Genomic DNA, 20,856 nt, shown 5'->3' with positions numbered 1-20,856 from the left:
AATTAAGCAGTAAAGATGACCAGATGATCAGTGAGAGGATGCATGGTAAGGTAAAGATGACCCAAAACTGTTGAATGTTCAAGTAGGTTTTGGTTTCTCTTCTTTTCATTCCCTTCGCATGCTGTCATCATATATCATCATTAGAGGTTGGAATAATACATGCAAACTGTTTAACTTCTTTTTGCCTCTTCAATATGCTTTGGAATTCACGATTATGTACTAGGAAACCTAATAATTCTCTTCTACTAAATATACAAGTCCAACTGGTTGTACATATTTTTAATTTACTCTTCAATTTCTCTATTGTTGTTTGATCACATTAACCTTTGCATTCCACCTCTTCAATACTGTGGTTAGATGAGAGATTTCCTTTGCTTCCATATGTCCCACGAATTAACTGATGTTGCCTCTTTATTGCAATTAGGGTTTCAGAAATTTTTGACCACTGTACAGTGCGAGAGTTGTACTTCAAGCTATACACAATGATGAGATCTATATATTGTCGAATATATTAATAAGACGTAGTTGAATTAATAATATTCTCAGTGAACGAGCAGGATATGGACTCGAATGTAATCTTCTTAGTTTCCTGCAAAACCATCATTTGTTTCAGGCTTTAAAGATTTCAACTCTTTATCACATTGTACCATGGCAATTACCATCAGCTTTATCACATGAGATATGGAATCTGTACTTGTGAGTAAACCCTAGCAATAAATACTCAATATGGTGCATCAAATATCTTCTTTCTTTATGTATCTTAATTTACTGCACAATCTTTTTGCTGTACTGCTCTTAGCGATCAGATTTTATTTGCTCAACTTTAATTTGTGTAAGATTGCAGGTAGTAGCTAACTAGCTAGCCTTCAGGTCCTATATCATGAACAAAAGGCATGCAAATTTCAGCTCAACTCATACACATGATTCAAATACTCTTCAGTTTGTAGGACTAATGCCAATGTATGTGCAGTAAGGGTTTGCCTTGGTGGATTTTCTTGTATTTAATCTTCCTTGAAGTCCTTAGTAGTGCTCAAATATGTTTGTAAGAGAAAAACAACATCACGGGACCTAATAATGAGTTGTTTGAAGTTGATGGGTAGAGTGGTCAAAGTCTCAGGGAGATCTGGAGGCTCATTCATTACTTAAGCCTGCAGCTAGCTGCAGGGCTGCAGCTAGCTGCAGGGCTGCAGCTATTCAAAGTGAGATTTAATGTGCTTTTGGACCTCTCTGCCTTCCTCATAATTGAATAGTACATATTGTTAATTTTAAATGTCCACAAGTTAATTATATCTATCTAATTAACCTCTTTTCAGCTATAACACATGATTTATTGTTTGGCCCTGTAGAGAGTGTAGATAGTGAGGTTTTTCTAGAGGTTTTAAGTGATGAACCAGAGGTGATGGTAGACTAGATTAGGGTTTTTGACTCCATGAGAGAATTCTTTAATCCTAGGCCATGGAGATTTTTTGTTTCTTCATTTTGATTAGTTTGATTTAAGCACTAATTAAGCCTTGCATTGTGACTATTTAATTGTTATCCATGTTTGTGTGGGCTAAAAGAATGAAGAGATTATTAATATTGTTAATTGATCTTGAGCTAGAGTTGAAATATGTGATCAGATCAAATGTGCATATCTCAGTGTTGTTGGTTGTAGTACATAGATCGTATATATAGTGAGTAATTTGAGTAACATACAAAAAAAATTGTTTAATGATAGAAATGAACATAAATTATAATGCACATAGAGGTATACAAAATAACATAGACGTGTGTTCTTTATTTCTATGGAATTTAGCAAAACATACAATCAAAACACTTTTCTATAATTATTTTTTAATCAAAAAGTGTAAGCTTTGCAATGTGCTTTACAAAACATCTTGCAAATTTAATTTTTTTAAAGAGATGTAGAAATAATAAAAAGGTTAAAAAAGCGATTTTTTTGCATGACTACCAACTATATATCTCTTTGTAAGTAAGGTAGGAACTAGATGAAATTTGATGAATCAAAATGTTTAGATAGTTATGTAAATAATTGGTAAGGTTGGAGGATATTGGTTCTTCCATTATGATTAGATTTATCACATTGTTTTAACATATGCTTGATGGTAGTTTTAAGTTAGGTTTGAGCTAATGGCCTTGTATTATATTAGCAATTAGATATATAGTTTTTTGAATTGAGATTGATTAATCTCATTGGCCATTAGCATAACTTAAACTCTTTTAAAAATAATTTAAAGCAACTTATTCAACTCAACCACTAGACATTTTTATCAGAAAATCCAAACAACTTTCATATATCTGAAAATGACGTACCTTGGCATTGAATAAAGTAATATGGGTAAACATTCATTGCGATCTATTTTTGTGTGGATGAATCACATATGGCAAATAATTGATCTTGATTCATGTGTGTATTTGGTTTTCCATGTGATCACGTAATCATATTGAATAGTTGCAATCATGTTTATCTAATGGAGGAGACTACGAATCATCACAAACAAACAACACAACAGTGCAATTCTACGGCACCATTCACATGAACACCACGGACCAAACTGTGAGCGACAAAGCAGCAGCCAATGAGTCCACAGGAAAATCACAGAGCACTTCTCTTTACTCTGATCGAATAACTGCACCATTGTCCCTGCAATATCGCCTCCACCCTCAGGCGATCATCCATCATCATGCTTCATTTGGTTCAATTTGAAAGAATTTTAAGTATCCTTACCGATGCTCATGGCTGGTGGTAATGTAAACTGTATGAGCAACACGTACGGATAGAGTGGAGATTGTGGCAGGAAACCCTGGTGCTCTGCGCAGCCTTCACCACGGCAATGCCAAACAGAGGAAGCATCACGCAACGCACACAGGTGATCGCTGCAATCACCGCTGGCCTTCCTTCCATTTTCTCCTGACTGAGAAATTATAGAAGGTTGAATTCTTGCAAGGCAACGACGTGGTGCTGTTGAATCGACTGACCTTGTTGATATCGCTGCGAGCATTAGAGGAAACGATGTTAAGGTAGCCGGAGGCGAGGAACGCACCGAGACCAGGCCTACCAGCAACACCTGAAGCATTGGCATGAAAGCCAGCAATAGCAGAGACAAAAACTCCAATTTTTTTGTTCCTTTTGTTTCTAGCGTCACTTTCAATTACTGCTTCAAAAACCAATCTTTCATTGTTACGAAGAAACAAGGTGCCAGAATCAAACTGTAGAACTGCACGCATGCTTTCTTCATTTAAAAAAAAATGCAATCAGACTTAAAATTTAAGAGTCTGTTCCAATGGATGAAGGAGTGAGAATAGAAAAGATAACCATTTGAGATAATAAATCGATGGCTCTAAATTACAATTTATGTTGGCCTCACAATCCAAATTAGGTTGCTTATAAAATGGTGTTAATGATAGTGAATTCATAGGATACTTTTATAAATAAGTCCATTCATTTTTCAAATTTCCTCCAAATTCTATATGCAAGAAGATTTATCAAAATGCTTATGACATTATTTTTTTTATAAAAATTAAATATTAATTTGGATCATATAAATTATATTTTAAATCAATTTGTATGGTGGAAGAAGAATGGAAAAGGATGAAAACCTCATTCTATTAAATTTCGGTTAATCAATGCATAAGCAATGTTGCAGCCCACCGCTCAATCTATTCTCAAATCTTTAAATCGTTCCCTGTTCCAACCAAACATTGCCACGTCAGCCGACTCAATCTTTAAATGAAGACCCCCGTCAAATTAGCATAGCTGGCACGATGACAGCCATACATCTTCCACGACCAGGATCCAATCGGACGGCTCACGGCGTCCGCTTTGATGCCGTATCTAATTCAACCCAATTCGGGCCACAGCGCCACGACACGTGTACCTCGTCCGGGCCTTTCGCCTTCCCCCATTAAGAAAGGGGCAAGAGGGTGACCTGCGGTCGCCGGTCCCACGCTTCCGCTAATAAAGTCCCGCCCCTGTCGTCGTTGTCTCCCTTAATCGCTCTCGTCTATTTCTCCACCTCCAATGGACAATTCGTGGAGCTCGACAAGGAACACAGAAGACAGGAGCGACCTCTGCTCCGCGAAACGATGGGAATGCCGCTGGAGCACCTCTTCGTAGATTGATTTCGGGTCTCCTTTCAGATTTCATGCATCGTGGTGATTATTGTGGAATGACTTCGATCTCTACATCAGTTGTATCTCTGTTACTAACGCTACAATTTTGGTAAGTTTTGGTTAAGTTTCATGCAAGTGTAGAGCAATTTAGTGTCAAGGTTCAGGTTTTTTTAATTAGGTTCCCCTAAAATGAAGCATATTTGTTGCAGATCTTGTTTATAATTGGTAGCTTTGGTTTTCCAATTGTCTAGTTGTATTCTCAGTTGAGATTTAGAGCTGATCTGTTCTACATCAAATTAAAATTTCAATTCGTTGTGGTTGACTTCTGGAATTGGGTACGAGGTATATCTTGCCGAGGATTACATCGGTTCTAGTTGGAAGTTTTCTAGGAATCACATGATCTGTGAAGGATTATGGCTTCGGGCACGGAAGTTTCTCCACCATTGACGATGTTGGATAGAAATCTCAGAAGCAAAGACAATGGATTTTCGCTAGGCGGTGACAAGGGAGATTCAGAGTCATCAAAGATCTCCAAGGGTGCAAGAGTTCAAAAGCCCCCTAGACACCTTTCGGTCATTCCCCATTCCGCAAGCACTGCCCGCCTGGTCCGTTCGGCTAAACTACTGTTTCTTCCTTTAAACTTAATCTATGGCAGTGTAAGAATCTGCACATATAATTGATATGTTGGTGCTCCAATTTCCTAACTTTTATAGGGCTTCGATTTGGGGACTCTTGCTTTGATATCTCCTGAGCAAGGTCAGACTGCTTTCTTACCTGTGTTCAGGTCTGGCAGTTGCTCCGAGATTGGGCCAAAGTCGAGCATGGAGGACGAGCATATCTGCATTGATAATTTAGTCACTCATCTTGGAGCTCCTGTCAATTTCCCATCTCCTGGTGCTTTTTATGGAGTGAGTTTCTGTTATCTATAGTTGGATTCATGCATTTGTAGGCTTCTTTTAAAGATTGCCTACATGGTTAATGTCATTTATTGCTCATTCCATCTTATACTTTATATCTGTGTTTCAGTTACAATTCTGTTGTCAGATACTGAGATAAAGCAGTTAGTATTTGCAGGTTTTTGATGGACATGGAGGATCTGATGCAGCTTGTTTTGTGAAAAATAATATCCTCAAGTACGTAATTGATGACAAGGAATTCCCTGCGAATGTGGATAGGGCATTAAAGAGTGCATTTCTGAAAGCTGATCTTGCTTTGGCCGACTCCCCTTCACTGGATCGATCATCTGGAACTACAGCACTTACTGCCCTAATTTTCGGAAGGTATTTCTAATTCTAATCAACATCCTAACCATGTTTCACTGTGAGTTGTGTAAATAGCAAACTCAGCCACACAGCAATAGAACTACTTCCATATTCAGTAACCTGCAGGATGTCGATATGTTATCACCCAACCACCCTCATATTTATGCCTTTGCAGGTCACTGCTAATTGCTAATGCAGGTGATTGCCGAGCTGTATTAGGGAAGCGTGGTCGAGCTATTGAGCTTTCAAGAGACCATAAACCTAACTGCAAAACTGAACAACTTAGAATTGAAAAGCTTGGAGGCAGTGTTTTTGACGGCTATCTCAATGGCCAACTATCTGTAGCAAGGGCTCTTGGTGACTGGCACATGAAGGGCGCTAAAGGTTCTGCCTATCCTCTTATAGCTGAACCAGAGTTGCAGGAGACGATCTTAACGACAGAAGACGAATTTCTAATAATCGGTTGCGATGGCCTTTGGGATGTTATGAGCAGCCAATGCGCAGTGACCATAACCCGGAAGGAACTTATGGAACACAATGATCCAGAGAGATGCTCTCGAGAGCTGGTGCGAGAAGCATTGAAGCGCAACACCTGCGACAACTTGACTGTTGTGGTTGTTTGCTTTTCTTCAGATCCTCCCCCTTGCATCGAAATCCCAAGGACCCGAGTTCGTAGGAGTATTTCATTAGAAGGGCTACACGTCTTGAAGGGAGCTCTGGACACTAACATTTGATCTTCAAACTTCTAATTGATCAATCACCCATTCCATTCTTCTAGTGTGGTAGACCTCTATAGAGTGGAGGCTCTCAACTCTTTTGGCATCCTCGATGAAATAAATCATGTTGGCTGCTGTATGAATTAAACATTCGTTGAATCTATAATTTTTCTACAAATTATTTCTAAGTTTCTGCTTCATGAACATCAAGATAGCCGACGGCAAGATCACTTCAGGTGCCACTTATTACAATGCAAGATCGAGAAGTTCCTACAATCCACTCTAAACAGTAGCGTAACGAAAGCGAAAGCAGAGCAAGAGCTAGTAGTCCTCGGGAGCCAGAGGTTGGTGAGCGCGAGGCGTCTCCGCCGGGATCACCAGGAATTCGTACACCAGCCCTGCCAGCGCCGCCCCTACGGACGGACCCACCCAGTACACCCAATGGCTCTTCCACCTCCACCCGACCAGCGCTGGTCCGAACGCCCGCGCCGGATTCATGGCTGCGCCGTCGAACGGCCCGCCCGCCAGAATGTTGGCTCCCAGTATGAACCCGATGGCCAGCGGCGCGATGGTCCCGAGGTCCCCCCTCTTGGGGTCGATCGCCGTCGCGTACACGGTGTACACCAGCCCGAAGGTCATCACGATCTCCAGGAGCACCGCGTGCCAGTCGCTGACGCCCGACGCCACTGCAAAACCTACCGGCCTCTGCATGTTGCTAGTCTGATTAGTTTACTGAATGAGCAAATCGAGGGCGAGGTGAATTTGTTGTATATTACCATGCCGCCGGTTGCGAGGCGGAGGAGGAGAGTGGCGACGACGGCGCCGAGGAGCTGGGCCACCCAATAAAACACGGCTCGGATGAGGGAAATCCGGCCGCCAACCAGAGCACCGAGCGTGACGGCCGGGTTTACGTGGCCTCCTGATACGTTGTAGGCGACGGACACTGCCACGGCCAGAGCAAACGCGTGGGCGATGGCCAACACCACCAGCCCGCCGGGGGTGCACGCGTCCTCGTACAGCTTCCCTGTAACTACTATTGTTAGTTTCCTATTAATCATACCAACCGCTTGAGTGGAGTGATTTTTTTTGCTTCGTACCGAGGGAGAGAATGGAGCCCTCGGCAGCGAAGACGAAGAGTGCGGTGGCGATGAACTCGGAGAGGGCGGCGCGCATGGTGTCTGGGTGAACGGCGTCCTCGGTGCGGCCTAAGGCGAACCTGCGAGGCTGCATGGCTGCGGCTCTTTTGATCGGAGAATCAACGCTGTTACTCTTCTGGCCGGCTGTTGCAGCGAAGGAGGCTTCTGCTTAATCATGGACGGTGAGGCGAGGGGAGGTTAAAGCAGTGAAGGGGAGGAGAGGGGAAGCGACGCGTGGGAGGGAGATGAGTCAGAGGCGTGGCACGTCGATGAAGCTAAGGTACGTAGCGTCCAAAACAGAGGTGGCCAAAACCGCTTTTCCGGTGCGTGTTCTTATCTTGAATTGCGCTGCCCTTCACCACCGCATCACCGCACCTGCATGCTGTCCAAATGTACGCGAGGCCATTGTTTGCTTCGCCCGAGAAATGGCTCCGGCCATGTGGAGCAAGAAGTCTAGGCATCCCAAGCTCATGATAACTGCAATGAGCAGATGATGAACAGAGGTAGCACCGGACAAATTCACGACGATCATTGTGCCAACAAGATGGGGAAAGCTCAGGACTAAAGAGCTATAAATAGAGAAGATAAAAATGTGGAAAGACTGCATAAACTGGCGTAATCCGAGGTATCGACATCTCCAACCTCCTCATCCGCCACAGGCAATGGGATCTCCGTTCATCAAGTACCCTCACTAAAAAGGGGAAGATACTACAGTCTAGTCACCAATGTCGCCTGACCTTTCTACCATGCAGAAATTGCCATGCAGGAGGATTGCTGCCACTGCAAAAAGGAAAAATGGATGTCGACAGTCCTCCTTGAGGCCTGGAAGTCCCCCTACACGGGCAAGCTTTCTCCCCTTACTTCCTCCGAGCTCCATCAGAATGCGACCATGAGCAAGGCATAGATTCGTCTAGATCCATTTGGATTTGACTTGTCTCCCCATTCTCCCCTTCCACTTCCTCCTTTTTCTCCTTGCTTTTCCTCTCCCTTCGCTGACGGTAACCAGAGTCTAAAGGTAGGTACAAAATCGAATCGGATTAACTGATTCAGCAGATTAAATAGAAAATGCAAACTGAATTGGGCTTTCCTAGTAGAATCATATTTTAGTTTAATATTAGATCCATTCAGCCAAAACAGATATCTCTGTTCAACTGTTGGTGCACCAGAAATGAGATGGTATTGGACAAGGACAGTTATCTGTGTGAAAGAAACTTCTCCCGCAGCTGCCCTTGCTCATTAATGGCGCAACGACGTGCTGACTCAGCGATACGTGTGATGGGACGCTGACGACTCCTCCACCACGGATCGCACCGCTTCCTCAAGATTCATTTAATGACCTGATTGCGGACTGATTAAGAACGGGAGGTTTCTGACTCAGTGCTGAGCAAGCCGAACGAATAAGTAACGCACAGCCTTTCAAACTACGTAAAGAAAATAAGAATTCTCATGATGTTAGATATGCACCGGCGTTGTTAAGCATGACTCAGACAGAATCCAAGGTCAATTTTTGCCAACTAATCAAGCCTTCATCATGGAATACTTCGGTAAACAGTGGCCAAGTGTATCTGATGGCAGATTTCGGTGGAAAGTTAGTCGCAAAAAAGTAGGTTTGGACCATCCATTAGCTACAGTCCTTTAATCCTGATGAGATAATGATAACTACAAGATAAATTGCTGATTCTGAAACCCACTGCTGCTACCACCTTATAAAAGGGGCAGCCTTAGTTGCGGCAATGGACAATCCAGAGAGCAGCAAAGAAACCTCAACAAACACCAGACTTCTTCCCAGTATGGACAGCCTAAGCCACGACCAAGTAATTGGGTTTCCTGTAATCCAAGACCGCCTAATTCATGCTTCTGATTCTGAGCCAGCTGCCCAGTTCCTCAAATCCAATTCTTCCCACTCCAAACAAAGTAATGATTCTACTGCAGTTTGATCTTAGTTCTATATATCTTCGTATACTGTACGTACGCTGTTTTCTAACTCATATTTCTCGTTCATTTCTGATTGCAGAAAAGGATTCAATCGTTGACTGGATAAGCAAGGCTGGAGAAAAAGCACAAGGCCTGAGAGGACATGGTATTTTATGCTACCATATCTTGGAGACTCAAGGAATTAGTTTTATGACACATTGAATAAATTAGTCTGCAATGCTTTGGATGCAGTGACCTTGGGCCCTAGGATCTCTGAAACCATGAAGGGCAAGTTGAGCATGGGAACAAGGATTCTCCAAGCCGGTGGCCTCGAGAGCGACTTCCGACGGGCTTTTGCCGTGGGCGAAGGCGAGAAGTTACTGAAATCCTTCCAGTGCTACTTATCCACCACGGCAGGTCCTATCGCAGGGATGCTCTTCATCTCCAGTGAGAAGATTGCATTCCGCAGCGACCAGTCACTCAAGCTAACTTCTCCTAAAGGAGACCTGGCGAAGGTGCCATACAAGGTAATCAAATTCCTAAACTTCTTCTCACAACGCTTTAATTCATGCGAGTGGCGGTTTAACAATGTTCTTGTGCTACAGGTTTTGATTCCGTTGATAAATATAAAGGTAGCACAACCAAGCGAGGACACAAGGAAGCCAAGGCACAAGTATGTTCAGATAGTGACGGAGGATGAGTTTGAGTTTTGGTTCATGGGCTTTGTGAGCTGCGAGAGAGCCTTCAGGTACTTGAAGCAGGCAATCTCAGCTCAACAATAAGCCTCTAAGATTAATTACAGTGTCTCGGTGTGTAAGTAGTGAGATTGCTTGATGTCTTCTTGGGAGCAGAGTTCTGTGTATGTAGAAGAAAAGCCATTTGTTATTGTTTCTCTTTGTTTCTACGATAAGAGTTAGAAAACAAGTAGAAACCAGCTTGGAGTTGTATAATAGAATTGTATACGATTGTAGATGTTGATGGTGAATTAAGCTTTTGTTTCTGAAATCAAACAATTATCAAATTGGAAGCATTATGGAACAAACATAACTAAAATATTTATTAATAATAAATAAATTGTTTCCTTGTTTTCTAATTATACAAGTTGAATTATACTTAAAAATAAATATAATCCAATATAATTTTAAAAATAATTTTTTAAAGAAAAGGGAAAAAGAATATGTGCATTTAGTATTTTTTATTTAATAATTCTGCGGCAAGCCACAGAGAAAAATCGTACACGTTGACCGACTTTTCCTCGTTGTCTCTCTGGCTCTGCGATTTCTCACAGGCCGCAGCTGCGCACCGCGACGGCGACAATGGCGAGGCCTCCGCGGCACTCCCGGATGCTCCCTGGCCGGAGATCCTCCCCCTTCACCCTCATCCTGGCTGCGCTACTCACTGTCTCGGTGGTCCTCCTCATGCTCCTCGCTCTCGGGATCTTCTCCCTCCCTGTTGATTCCGACGGTCCCGCCAAGCACGGTCCTCGGAGATCCATCCGGGAGAAGTACGTTGAGCTCTTGTTTCATGGTGGTGTTACTGTAGTCAGATCGATCGGATCTGTCATCTGTAGGCGTTCGCCTTGGATCCCGTGGGTTCCCGCTTCAACGCTAGTGATTGTGTTTCTGGGTTTTGCAGGAAGAATGCAGTGGAGCACGGAGAGAATCAGTGGACGGAGGTGATCTCGTGGGAACCCAGGGCGTTTCTGTATCACAATTTTATGGTTGGTTCCCATTCTCTTCTTTTATGCGTTTATGTTGCTTCCTCCCTTTCAAATTGGCTTATTCTTCTTGATTCTCTAGTTTACTCTGTGGGATGTATTAGCCTCATTTATGGATCTGAATAATGGTGAAATTCCCTCCAGTTATCGCCTCTCTTCTGAAAAATTTGCCTAATGTTTTCGGCAAATGAGTCACAGTGCATTCGCCTGTGAATCCTTGTGGAGAAATAGGCTGTTTAACGAAAGACAATTATGGGAAGTAGGATAGTCACCTGAAGAGAGTGTCTAATGTATTTGAAAATGAGATCTTGGTTGTTTCTTTTTTTTCATAGTTTCGATGTTTGTAAGTCGGGTGATTTCAAGGTCTGCTGGAGTGCTTCAGGCCATCTTTTTCAGAGTCTCAATGCTTGTTTGCTCAACTGTTTGATCAAAGGATTCCTCAACCAAAATTGGCAACCTATCTGCAAGAAATCCATCAGCACAAGTTTAGTTGCTAAGGTGGAAATACCTGAAAATTTGTACCATCAAAGAACTAATCATTTTTACACTTTGACCTTTAATCATCAAATTTACATTATTTTTAAGTCCTTTAATCATCTAGTTTACAGTACTTTGAAGTCCTAAGTTCTACATTTTCCATCTCATGCCCAATCTATTAGGTCTTTCTTGATGAAAGTTTTTGACGTTCTTTGTCCTTTCTATTTTGATTTTTTTCTTTGTGGCGGTATCGATATCTAAAATGGCAACATCAAACCCTCATCATTTTACATTATTGTGCGTACTTTGCTACCATTTTGGCTTGAGTAGCATAAGAAAGTTGCGGTGTACACTTATTGCTCCATCCGCCATGAAGATATGATAACATGGGTTCAAAAATGATAACATGGGTTCGAGAGACAAATCTTAGCTTCTTTAATTGTTATCATCCTGTTATTTGTTCCTATGACCACATTTATTTTCTCTCAAGTGCTGCCTAGTCACCTACGCATGTTATATTGTCTGCATGGTTTTTAATGTTATTCATGTCTTTTATAAGTGATAATAGCTGTTATATATGTGCTAATCAGTCCCAGAAAGAGTGTGAGTACCTCATTGAATTAGCAAAGCCTCACATGCAGAAGTCAACAGTTGTAGATAGTGTGACAGGTCGGAGTAAAGACAGCAGGTTTATATTTCACTGGCTCTCTTTTGTCATCTGCCTGCTAGTTAATCATCTTAAAGTGTAACAATGTCTTCCAGGGTGCGGACAAGTGCTGGCATGTTTCTTAGAAGAGGACAAGACAAAATCATCCGAACAATTGAGAAAAGAATAGCAGACTTTTCCTTCATACCGATGGGTGTGTATTTAGTATGTTATATGAACTGAAGAATTATGCCTGTTGGTTTATAGTATTTCAGGATGTGTTAGATTCTGGTTTACACAAAATTATTTTTCTGTGTTGCTATCTGCAAATGCCCAACATATATCAGACCTTTACTCCTCTTAATTTGTCCATATTGTGTGAATTATAATTAGATTTCAAAAAAAAAAGTTATCTTGACTTTTTATTGCAATTTGGTATCTTCTTACATCTTGAGTCTGCTTTCATATGTGTATTTACTGGTTACACAGTATATCTGAATTCACACTTTTTCCCGAACAAACTCACAACTTTACTCTCTTAGTGCTTGATTTTAAAAATTGTTATTTTAACTATATTTCAATTTTTGGGTCATTCATTCAATTTTCTTCTAGTAAATTTCTTTGCGTAGAAGAATGCTGGGTTTACATCAGTTTCAATTTACTGACCTTTGCACCCTCTATGTTGGTTTATATGAGTATCTTACTAATATAATCAGTCATCATGCCACTATTCTCCTATCAAAGATGAATTACGCATCTATTCTAGTGGCAGTTTTTCTTCAGTCTACTCTGTAGATGTTTTTACACAGCTAAGATTTGGTTTTGTTCCTTAATTCAGAGCATGGAGAGGGTCTTCAGGTTCTCCATTACGAAGTTGGTCAGAAATATGAACCTCACTTTGATTACTTCATGGATGAATTCAACACTAAGAATGGTGGTCAGCGAATAGCTACACTTCTCATGTACCTGTAAGAGTCACCCTATATTGCTTTAAGAGGCTGGTCATATTTTTCAAAGAGTAACATCTTTTGTGACCTTAACCTCAATGTTGCAATTTTTCTTGATCAGTTCTGATGTAGAGGAAGGTGGTGAAACTGTGTTTCCTTCTGCAAAATTCAACGGAAGTTCTTCACCAGAGTTATCAGAATGTGCAAAGAAAGGCCTTTCTGTTAAACCAAAGATGGGTGATGCTTTACTCTTCTGGAGTATGAAGCCGGATGCCTCCCTCGATCCATCTAGTTTACATGGTATATTTTCTATATTTTTAGGGATACACATACACCCCCACTAAGATAGTTATTTTCATCGTATCTGTTTGCACAAAAATTAACATTCTTAGCTACTAATTGAACTTGTTGCAGGTGGATGCCCTGTTATTGCAGGAAATAAATGGTCTGCTACGAAATGGATGCGTGTTCATGAATATAGAACTTAGTTACTTTGCTGAGAAGGTACTTTAATTCCTTATCCTCCTTGGCTTGAGAAATTCTACTGTAGCCTTCTGAAAGCAACATAATCATCATCTTTTATTCTATTAGGAAGAAAAAAGAGCTGAGCAGAAATGCAGTTTTACGACTTAATGCTGGCATAACTGTGTGGTCCTTGCAACATTTTGGCCACCGTTAATTACAATTCTGTCAATTAGATGGATGGATAAAATCAAGCAAGCTACACATGCCTTATGCTGGCATTATTTTGTGGTCCTTGTGATATTTTGGCCACAGTTAATCACAATTCCACCAATTAGATGGATGCATAAATAATCAACTGAATATTCACGATAGAGACCTATCTATATATAGCTCTGTTCTCTAATCTGTATTCTTGTGAATGTTATGCTAGGCAACCTAATTAATAGTGGAATCAGAACTTCATGCTGTAAAGTTGCTCTTTCTTCCAACTGCTAAACATATCTATATAACCTAGATGATGAATGTAGAGTTTAACTGTAATTTAGAAGAGACACCTTTTTATTATTATTTTTTACGTGTACACACTTCATTGTTGATAATAAAAAAATCAAGAGGTTGCATCTCTCCTTGCAAGGATAAATGGCAAGTTATGAGGAAAACGCTTATTCATTTTTATCAAAAAAAGCTGTCTGATGATTTTTAGCTTTGCTTACCTTTGTTGTAGAAAAATTTACTTTTCAATTTTTTTTTACATGTTTACTGAATGATGTCAAGCAGTTTCTACTTCATACTTCATGTTTAACGTCGAGAGAGATCAATTTAGCATCGGATAGAGATCGGCACGCATGTTGACAGTTGGAGTTCATGGAAACATAATTCAGCTCTTTACTCCATTTCTCCCTCATTTTTGTAAGTCATGTCAAAACTACACATTCAATACCGTGTAGATGTTATGAGTCGAACTTGATAGTGTTCAGTTTTCCAACAATATTTTGACAATAAGATCTGCCGCTTCAAGCTTCTAAGTTGGATTGGCTGGGCCTGGGATTGCTCAAATCCATAAAACTTGTCAACAATAGAATTGGTTGATTTGATTATTTCTTTAATAAATGTTTATCATAATCGGTTGAATTGGTGATAAGTTATTGTTTTCCACAATTCATGGGAAACTAAAAAGATATTACTTACCATATTTCATGAGCCGAAACTACTTCTAAAGTGTCAAATCAAGCACAAACAGTCCCCACTGCACCAATCAGTCTCTTACTTTCCTCACATGTCTAACACAGGCAAGAATCTAACAGCATGCACGTGATCCCAGTTTGTGAAGCCAATGGAGTCGCAGCTGCAATCAATATAGTCAACGATGAAGAACAGCTCAAGTCTTCTCTTACTCCAACCAGTTTTAACTGTCGTCAGAATTTATTACACTTAGCATTCATCCTTGGACCCCATCCATTTCATGTTGGGATCTACAATTTAATGGGCACACAAAGGTAAATAAGGAGCTCACTCTTCCCTTTGGGGAGGGCTACAACATTTACACACTCAGAACACAGTAAAGTAATATCCATCAGAAGTTGAGACGAGAAGCGTAGGTGGCCTTGGGAGACCAGTTCCTTGGGATCACATCTCTTGCTGAGAGGGTCTTTTGAGAGGTCAGTGTGGTGAGCTTTACTGAGAAGGGGCCCTGCAGAGGCCCCCCAGTGATGCACCAAGTTGCTCCCCACACGTGCTGCATCTCTTGCCACTCCACAGAATTTGCCTGCAAGATTTGCTAGTTTGTTGAAATCCATATTGCAAGCTGAGTTCTTTACTAAAAGTTTAACCTTTTGAATTAAATGACCAATCAATCAATACACTGAGTTTCCTGCGAGATTTTAGGCATGATGAAGAATTTAGGCTTTTCAGTTTGGTCTTTGACAATGACTTTGAAGTAAAAGAGATCAACTTTAAGGACACAAAAAGGAGACTAATCTTCCTGAAAAAGTTCTAGTTAATGTTAGGCAGTAAAATACCAAATGTTCGTTAAAGCAACATGTAGAGCTCTGATATGGACAGAAAAATGATAGTTACAAAAGGAAATGATTCTTTAATGAACAGTGTCTCATAGATTTGCAGAATAGTCATTGATGAAATATCACCAAGAACAAAGTTAGGTTTTTAAGACAAATCAAAGCTGACAGTATCTATTCTCTTCATATCGAAGAAAAGAAGCCGAGTGAGAAGGGAAAGTTTACTTGTTTGATGTTCATGGATCCAATATCTCCATCAGCATCCTCAAACTCCACGAGAAGAGATAGCCAATAGTTTGTGGAACCTTCATTTACATAGAAGGTAATGTTCTTCCCAGGATACTTGCATGGAGTCCTGTAAAAATCAACTCTTCCCAGTTAAATATTTGTTCTGATTGAGAATCAAACCAAAGGATTGCTTACTTTGGATAGCGTTTTTCATGAAAAGGGAAACTTTTAGCATAGATGAGGATGTAATTTGTGAAATGCGCATAATGACTACCTTCGGAAGATGACAGAGATCTCGCCGCGGTTGCGTAGCTGAGCGGCCTCACCGGCGACGGCCATGCGGCCGAAGGCGGCGCCGCTGAGGTCGAAGTGGGTGCGGCCGGCGGCGCAGTAACCGCCGGGGCACTCGTCGGTGACGATGACGGTGACGGGGCGGAGGGAGCAGATGGCAGCGTCGAGGCAGCGTACCTTGTAACAGGCGCCGCATCCCTCGCCGCCCTTGAACAGCACCGGGCTCACCGCTCCCACCCGCGCCCGCATCGGCCGCACGTCGACCAGCGTCCCGTACCCACACGCCCCGCCTGCCATTAATTTACAACCCTAATCATTATAACTAACTTTGCTCATACGAGGAAAATTTCAATTTGCCCATTAAAGTTTTATCATAAAATTTAATTCATCTTCTTTCAGGAATATTAAACTATTAGAAGATGAAATGCAAATTTTACAAAATTCTTGGGCGGCAAACTGAGATTTTCCACTCCCGCACTCTTCCCTGTTCCAGGAACATGGCAACGGCCGCAAGTCTACAGAGCTCGCATATAACGAACCACCCTAGCCGTCCGATCTCAATCCGACGGGCATCAGAGGGAATCGACCCCGCCGGCTGAGCTCGGCAGCGAGCTATCCGGCGAGTTTGCGAGAATCCGAATCACGCAAAAAAAAAAAAATCACTACTAGCTTTCTGCAATTTATGTATAACTCTGGAAGAGGGAATCGAGGGGAGGGGCTCACCGTCACTACCGTCGCCGTCCGGGCTGCCGTACCAAGTGGCGGTTGCAGGGTACCAATGCGGGTCGAACGCAGCGCCGCCGTCGAGGCGGCGGAGCAAACCCAACGCCGAGAGCACGAGGAAGGAGTAGAAGAAGGAAGAAGAAGAAGCCATCCTTCCTCCCTCTCTCTTTCTCGTTAATTGTTATATAGACAAAATGAAGGGGCAAAATCGGAACTAAATTTTTACTCGATAATTAATCGTATTACTATCGCACTTTACTTGCACTTCTGATAGGAAATTACTGGCTTGCCCTTTTCTTTAAATTCGAAAAATCATTCAGTGAGGCTATTTCGGCCATTTCAATACGCCGCCGGAAAGGACACCGAACACCAACGTTACTCATTTTAATAAACGACGACGGACGACAATGCCCTCGGAGTCGCAGTAAATGACGAAAGTGACACTGTCACATGGGTGGAGTTCCACTGTTGCGAGAGCCGCAACGGAACTAACGGCGAGCTTCCTCGATCCGACGGCCTGGCGCCGCAGCGGCGAAAACAGACGGTCGAGATGAGACGATCATGGTACCGTTGGAATCGAATCAAGCGGACAAAGGAGCCATCAACTTCTCGTGATTCCGGCGATTCAATAATGAATAATAACGCTCTCGTTTTGTCTGCGCAGACAATTAATAGATCGATCGATGCTTCAAGTCAAAACCAAAATCTTATTAAAATTCTTTTAAAAAAATAAAATTTTTACTGTTGTTGTTCTTGAGGAGTTTGACACAGATGATGGAACGGAAAGAAATAAGAATGTCTCGTACCATGTCAAATTTTTAATAAATAACATTGGTTGTTATGAGACGACGTTTTGAGTGTTATTATATACGGTAAAAAATAACATGGAACGGAATTTTTTTTATTATTCTGTTTGCATTTAAGACAGATTTGATTTGAATTTACTTTGATTGTTTTTTATAAATATTTTGTTTGTATTCAAAGATACAAAAGACAGATTTGACATCACTATCTTCTTATTTTTAATATTTTATAAATAATGTAAGACTATCAATCTACCATTCATAAACATTTGAAACTTGAACATTTTTATTTTTGATTTACGATCAACAATTCTATTTTTTATTATCATTTTCAACATATTTAATAAACAATCTTGTTTAAGATAAATTTTTGAATTTTTTGATTTAATTTACTGAGTTATTAAAAATTCTTTCATTTTATATAGTTATAAAAATGTAATGAGGTTTTTGATGAGAAAGATTATGATATGATTATTTATCATTTATTCTTATTATTATTTTAATCACATTCTCAAACAGTGAACACATGTTCAATATGTATTTTTATTATGCTGATTCTTAAATTACCAATATTCTAAATATTATTATTAAGTCAATCATTTGACATCTTTCATCAACTCAATCAAATAAATATTCATATAAAAAATTTGATAATTTATATATCGACACTGTTTAAGTCTGAACACAAGGGATAGGTGAACTCTCAGAACATCTTTATTGACTTTGACCACGTCAGCTACGATTAAATCTCGGATCTACCTTTCTTAATGAGATTGACATTTCGGTGACACTTTGCTTATGTTCTTCTGAGATAAATCAATTGGAGGTTAAAAGGGAGGCTAAATATACTTAGCATAATCCCTTCCGACATTCAAGTCAAACTTGAAGAAAGAATTAAATAGTAGAACAGAGAACAATAGTCTAAATAGAGGCATGATAACGAATTGAGCATACCTTTTCCACTCAATTGATTATTTTTTTATAGCGAAAGAGAAGAAAAAAAATTTTCTCTTGTATTAATAGGTTTTCTATTATCATGTGTTGTCTTTATTTTGAATGGCGCTATTATTACTAATAACAACAACATAATTTTTCTATAACTGTTGTAACTAGCGCTTCCTTTGTTTTATTTTTCTCTATTTTCAATGACTTGCACCTATAACGACTATCACCTGTATAATAGTCTTTAATGTCTGTATAATTGAGGCACCATCTATTGAACTGACCCTTATTTATCAGCTAGCTCTCAATGAGTATTGTTGAGATTTGTTGATCATCACTGAGCTCTTCTTATACATTGTTGAGCCCTTTCTACATGTTGTCGAGCTCTCCCTATATGTTGTGGAGCTCTTCTTGTGTGTTGCCAAGCTCTTTTGTCATGTGGATGAGCTTTGGCTAAGTCTTACTCATAATACATGTTCTCATCTGTTCTGTCTAAGATCACGAACAAGTGAGTTAACAAAAACAATTAATAAGGAGAAGAAGTTGAAAATGACAAGATTGAAAAGAACGCGTGGAGTGTTTGCAATACTCAATCAGAGATTAGATTGGGCACCAATGTTAGACTTGTCGTAGCCACTCTAACGCTCAACGAATGATCCAATGCGCGCACTCTCTAGTTATCATGGATGAAGAGGATGGACCTAAAACGATGATTAAACTGCCATTGGAGAGTCCTAGTAGATCACTCTGATTTCGCCGACCATCTGTGAGGAGGTAAATCGAGAAGCTGCAATTGGTCATAACGAGGGAGAGCATTGCCTCGGTTTCGTCGAGATTCGACCCTTGTCCACTTTAATAAGTCTGTCCCATCGTAACCAACTCAACTATGTTTCAAGAGTTTGATTCCTCTCCTCACTCTTTATAGTACTAGCCCTGATGAAATATAAATTTCATTGTATTTTTTATTATATTATTATTGTATGATAATTATGTTATTGATTTTTTTTTATGCTTTTATGTATTTTATTTTATCACTCATGTAGTTTATATATTTATTTAAAAATGTTTACTATATTTTTTAATATAAATCCACCCCATAATCGAATGATATTGGAAGTGTAATGATAGAGTGGATGGCCGCCGTGATCATTCTTGCGTGCTGAGTTTCTTTTTGGAGCCTATGTACCAATATACCTTTTAATTTTCCGAAATTAAGTAAGATGTAGGTATTTGACTAGTGATTTAATTTATAAAAAATTCTAGTCCGTCTCATCTGAGGATCGAACCGCAGGTCCTTGAATCATAATCCAAATGTCCTACCGTTGCACCATTACCCCGGGACATTGCCTTCTACTTCCTTAAAATATAGCTAGGCTGTATCGAGATTCTAATACTAGTTCAGTTATTTTACAACATGTGCCCTACGTCCTGTCCTACCCGGGCTTTAGCCCGGAGGCCCGACGATATTGAGAAAGAGCTACAGCTCATCGTATTTACGAAGGAAGAAACGAAGAACATGTGTGACAGAGGAAGATAGCCCGGAATTTTTTATTCCTATCAATGTATCAGTTGTTTTATCTTTAGAACTATCAATCTGTGATCGAACCTCTTGGGTTGTAGCAATGGGCATTGTTGCTTAGATTTAGGTACGACTCATAGTTATAAAATTCAAATTGGAAATCAAACCGATCAAGTTCCCGGTCACTGGTTTAATAGTTAGACTGATCTTGAACTTTTTGATAAGATGAAATTGCATGAACCATTCATGATGAATGGCAATCAATGATGTGTGGGGCAGTTGAACTCAGAATCTAGCTCAATATCTAACTCTAAAATATCTCTAAAACCTTCAGCCTTTTCCATCTACTTCATATCATCCTATACAGAGTAAGAACTAAGAACAAGACAAAAGAAAGCAAGAAGAACAAAAAAAATGCACTTTTTAACTTGTTTCTGATCGTGAATTTTACTTCTTTCACTTGTTACTAGCTCACATGGATATGAATTATTGTTTTCATGAATTACTATTCTATAATCATTAAGAACTCAACATGGATATTTAGAAACCGATCAGTTGTGTAGTGGATTCGGCCCCTGAGGCACCATTCTCTTCGAAGCTCCATAACTTGAGCTGAAATCATCATCAGGCTCTGGAGATGGAGAAATCCTTGGAAAAAGATGCATGGATGTCTTCACAGTATTCTGGCTGCTCTTCCATCTCCCCACCTCTCTGCTCAGGCTTCTGGCATGGCTGAGACCGGTAAGCGTTAGGGAAACTACAAGTAGCAAGAGAAAGAAAACCAGAGACTTTAGTAACTTCATGGTCGCAGAGGAAGGAAAGGATAGAGAGGGAAGATTGAACTCAAAGCCAGGCAGGTGCAGTGTATTAATAGCGACTACGTGCACTTTCTCTGGCACTGTATTACGCACGGCATCTTCACTGTTCTCCATTTGGCATTGC

General features: G+C 40.4%; 5 protein-coding genes across 8 annotated transcripts; 3 read left to right on the top strand and 2 right to left on the bottom strand.

The window, feature by feature from the left end:
- Positions 1 to 4,454: 4,454 nt before the first annotated feature.
- LOC141838384 (putative protein phosphatase 2C 27) lies at positions 4,455 to 6,291 on the top strand. The gene is made up of 4 exons (XM_074725832.1): positions 4,455 to 4,718; positions 4,827 to 5,021; positions 5,188 to 5,393; positions 5,551 to 6,291. Exons 1-4 carry the CDS (start codon positions 4,527 to 4,529, stop codon positions 6,107 to 6,109), a joined length of 1,152 nt encoding a protein of 383 aa, XP_074581933.1. The 5' UTR covers positions 4,455 to 4,526; the 3' UTR covers positions 6,110 to 6,291.
- Positions 6,292 to 6,329: 38 nt separating this feature from the next.
- LOC141838383 (aquaporin TIP3-1-like) lies at positions 6,330 to 7,855 on the bottom strand. Its single transcript, XM_074725831.1, has 3 exons — positions 7,189 to 7,855; positions 6,868 to 7,115; positions 6,330 to 6,796 (listed from the first exon to the last, which is right to left on the bottom strand). The coding sequence occupies exons 1-3, from the start codon at positions 7,319 to 7,321 to the stop codon at positions 6,413 to 6,415; spliced, it is 765 nt and encodes a 254-aa protein (XP_074581932.1). The 5' UTR covers positions 7,322 to 7,855; the 3' UTR covers positions 6,330 to 6,412.
- Positions 7,856 to 8,945: 1,090 nt separating this feature from the next.
- Positions 8,946 to 10,165, top strand: LOC141838099 (GEM-like protein 7). Its single transcript, XM_074725500.1, has 4 exons — positions 8,946 to 9,141; positions 9,242 to 9,307; positions 9,394 to 9,668; positions 9,747 to 10,165. The coding sequence occupies exons 1-4, from the start codon at positions 8,961 to 8,963 to the stop codon at positions 9,921 to 9,923; spliced, it is 699 nt and encodes a 232-aa protein (XP_074581601.1). The 5' UTR covers positions 8,946 to 8,960; the 3' UTR covers positions 9,924 to 10,165.
- Positions 10,166 to 10,403: 238 nt separating this feature from the next.
- LOC141838097 (putative prolyl 4-hydroxylase 3) lies at positions 10,404 to 14,413 on the top strand. Of its 4 annotated transcripts, none has more exons than XM_074725496.1 (8): positions 10,404 to 10,645; positions 10,777 to 10,861; positions 11,926 to 12,023; positions 12,098 to 12,195; positions 12,820 to 12,949; positions 13,050 to 13,228; positions 13,343 to 13,432; positions 14,171 to 14,413. In XM_074725496.1, exons 1-7 carry the CDS (start codon positions 10,458 to 10,460, stop codon positions 13,414 to 13,416), a joined length of 852 nt encoding a protein of 283 aa, XP_074581597.1. In that variant the 5' UTR covers positions 10,404 to 10,457; the 3' UTR covers positions 13,417 to 13,432; positions 14,171 to 14,413. The 4 variants fall into 4 exon arrangements, with proteins under 4 accessions (XP_074581597.1, XP_074581600.1, XP_074581599.1 ...); XM_074725499.1 differs by lacking the exon at positions 14,171 to 14,413 and adding an exon at positions 13,824 to 14,021; XM_074725498.1 differs by lacking the exon at positions 14,171 to 14,413 and adding an exon at positions 13,524 to 13,817.
- A 450-nt stretch (positions 14,414 to 14,863) lies between these two features.
- On the bottom strand, positions 14,864 to 16,801 carry LOC141837367 (expansin-B16-like). The gene is made up of 4 exons (XM_074724781.1): positions 16,651 to 16,801; positions 15,911 to 16,217; positions 15,634 to 15,763; positions 14,864 to 15,158 (listed from the first exon to the last, which is right to left on the bottom strand). The coding sequence occupies exons 1-4, from the start codon at positions 16,799 to 16,801 to the stop codon at positions 14,967 to 14,969; spliced, it is 780 nt and encodes a 259-aa protein (XP_074580882.1). The 3' UTR covers positions 14,864 to 14,966.
- Positions 16,802 to 20,856: the final 4,055 nt, after the last annotated feature.

The sequence above is a fragment of the Curcuma longa genome, chromosome 11, assembly GCF_044706935.1.
Source record: "Curcuma longa cultivar G26 ecotype Majalengka, Jawa Barat chromosome 11, ITB_CL_G26_1.1, whole genome shotgun sequence".
Lineage (NCBI taxonomy): Eukaryota > Viridiplantae > Streptophyta > Magnoliopsida > Zingiberales > Zingiberaceae > Curcuma > Curcuma longa.
This window is presented reverse-complemented; position numbering and strand designations above follow the sequence as displayed.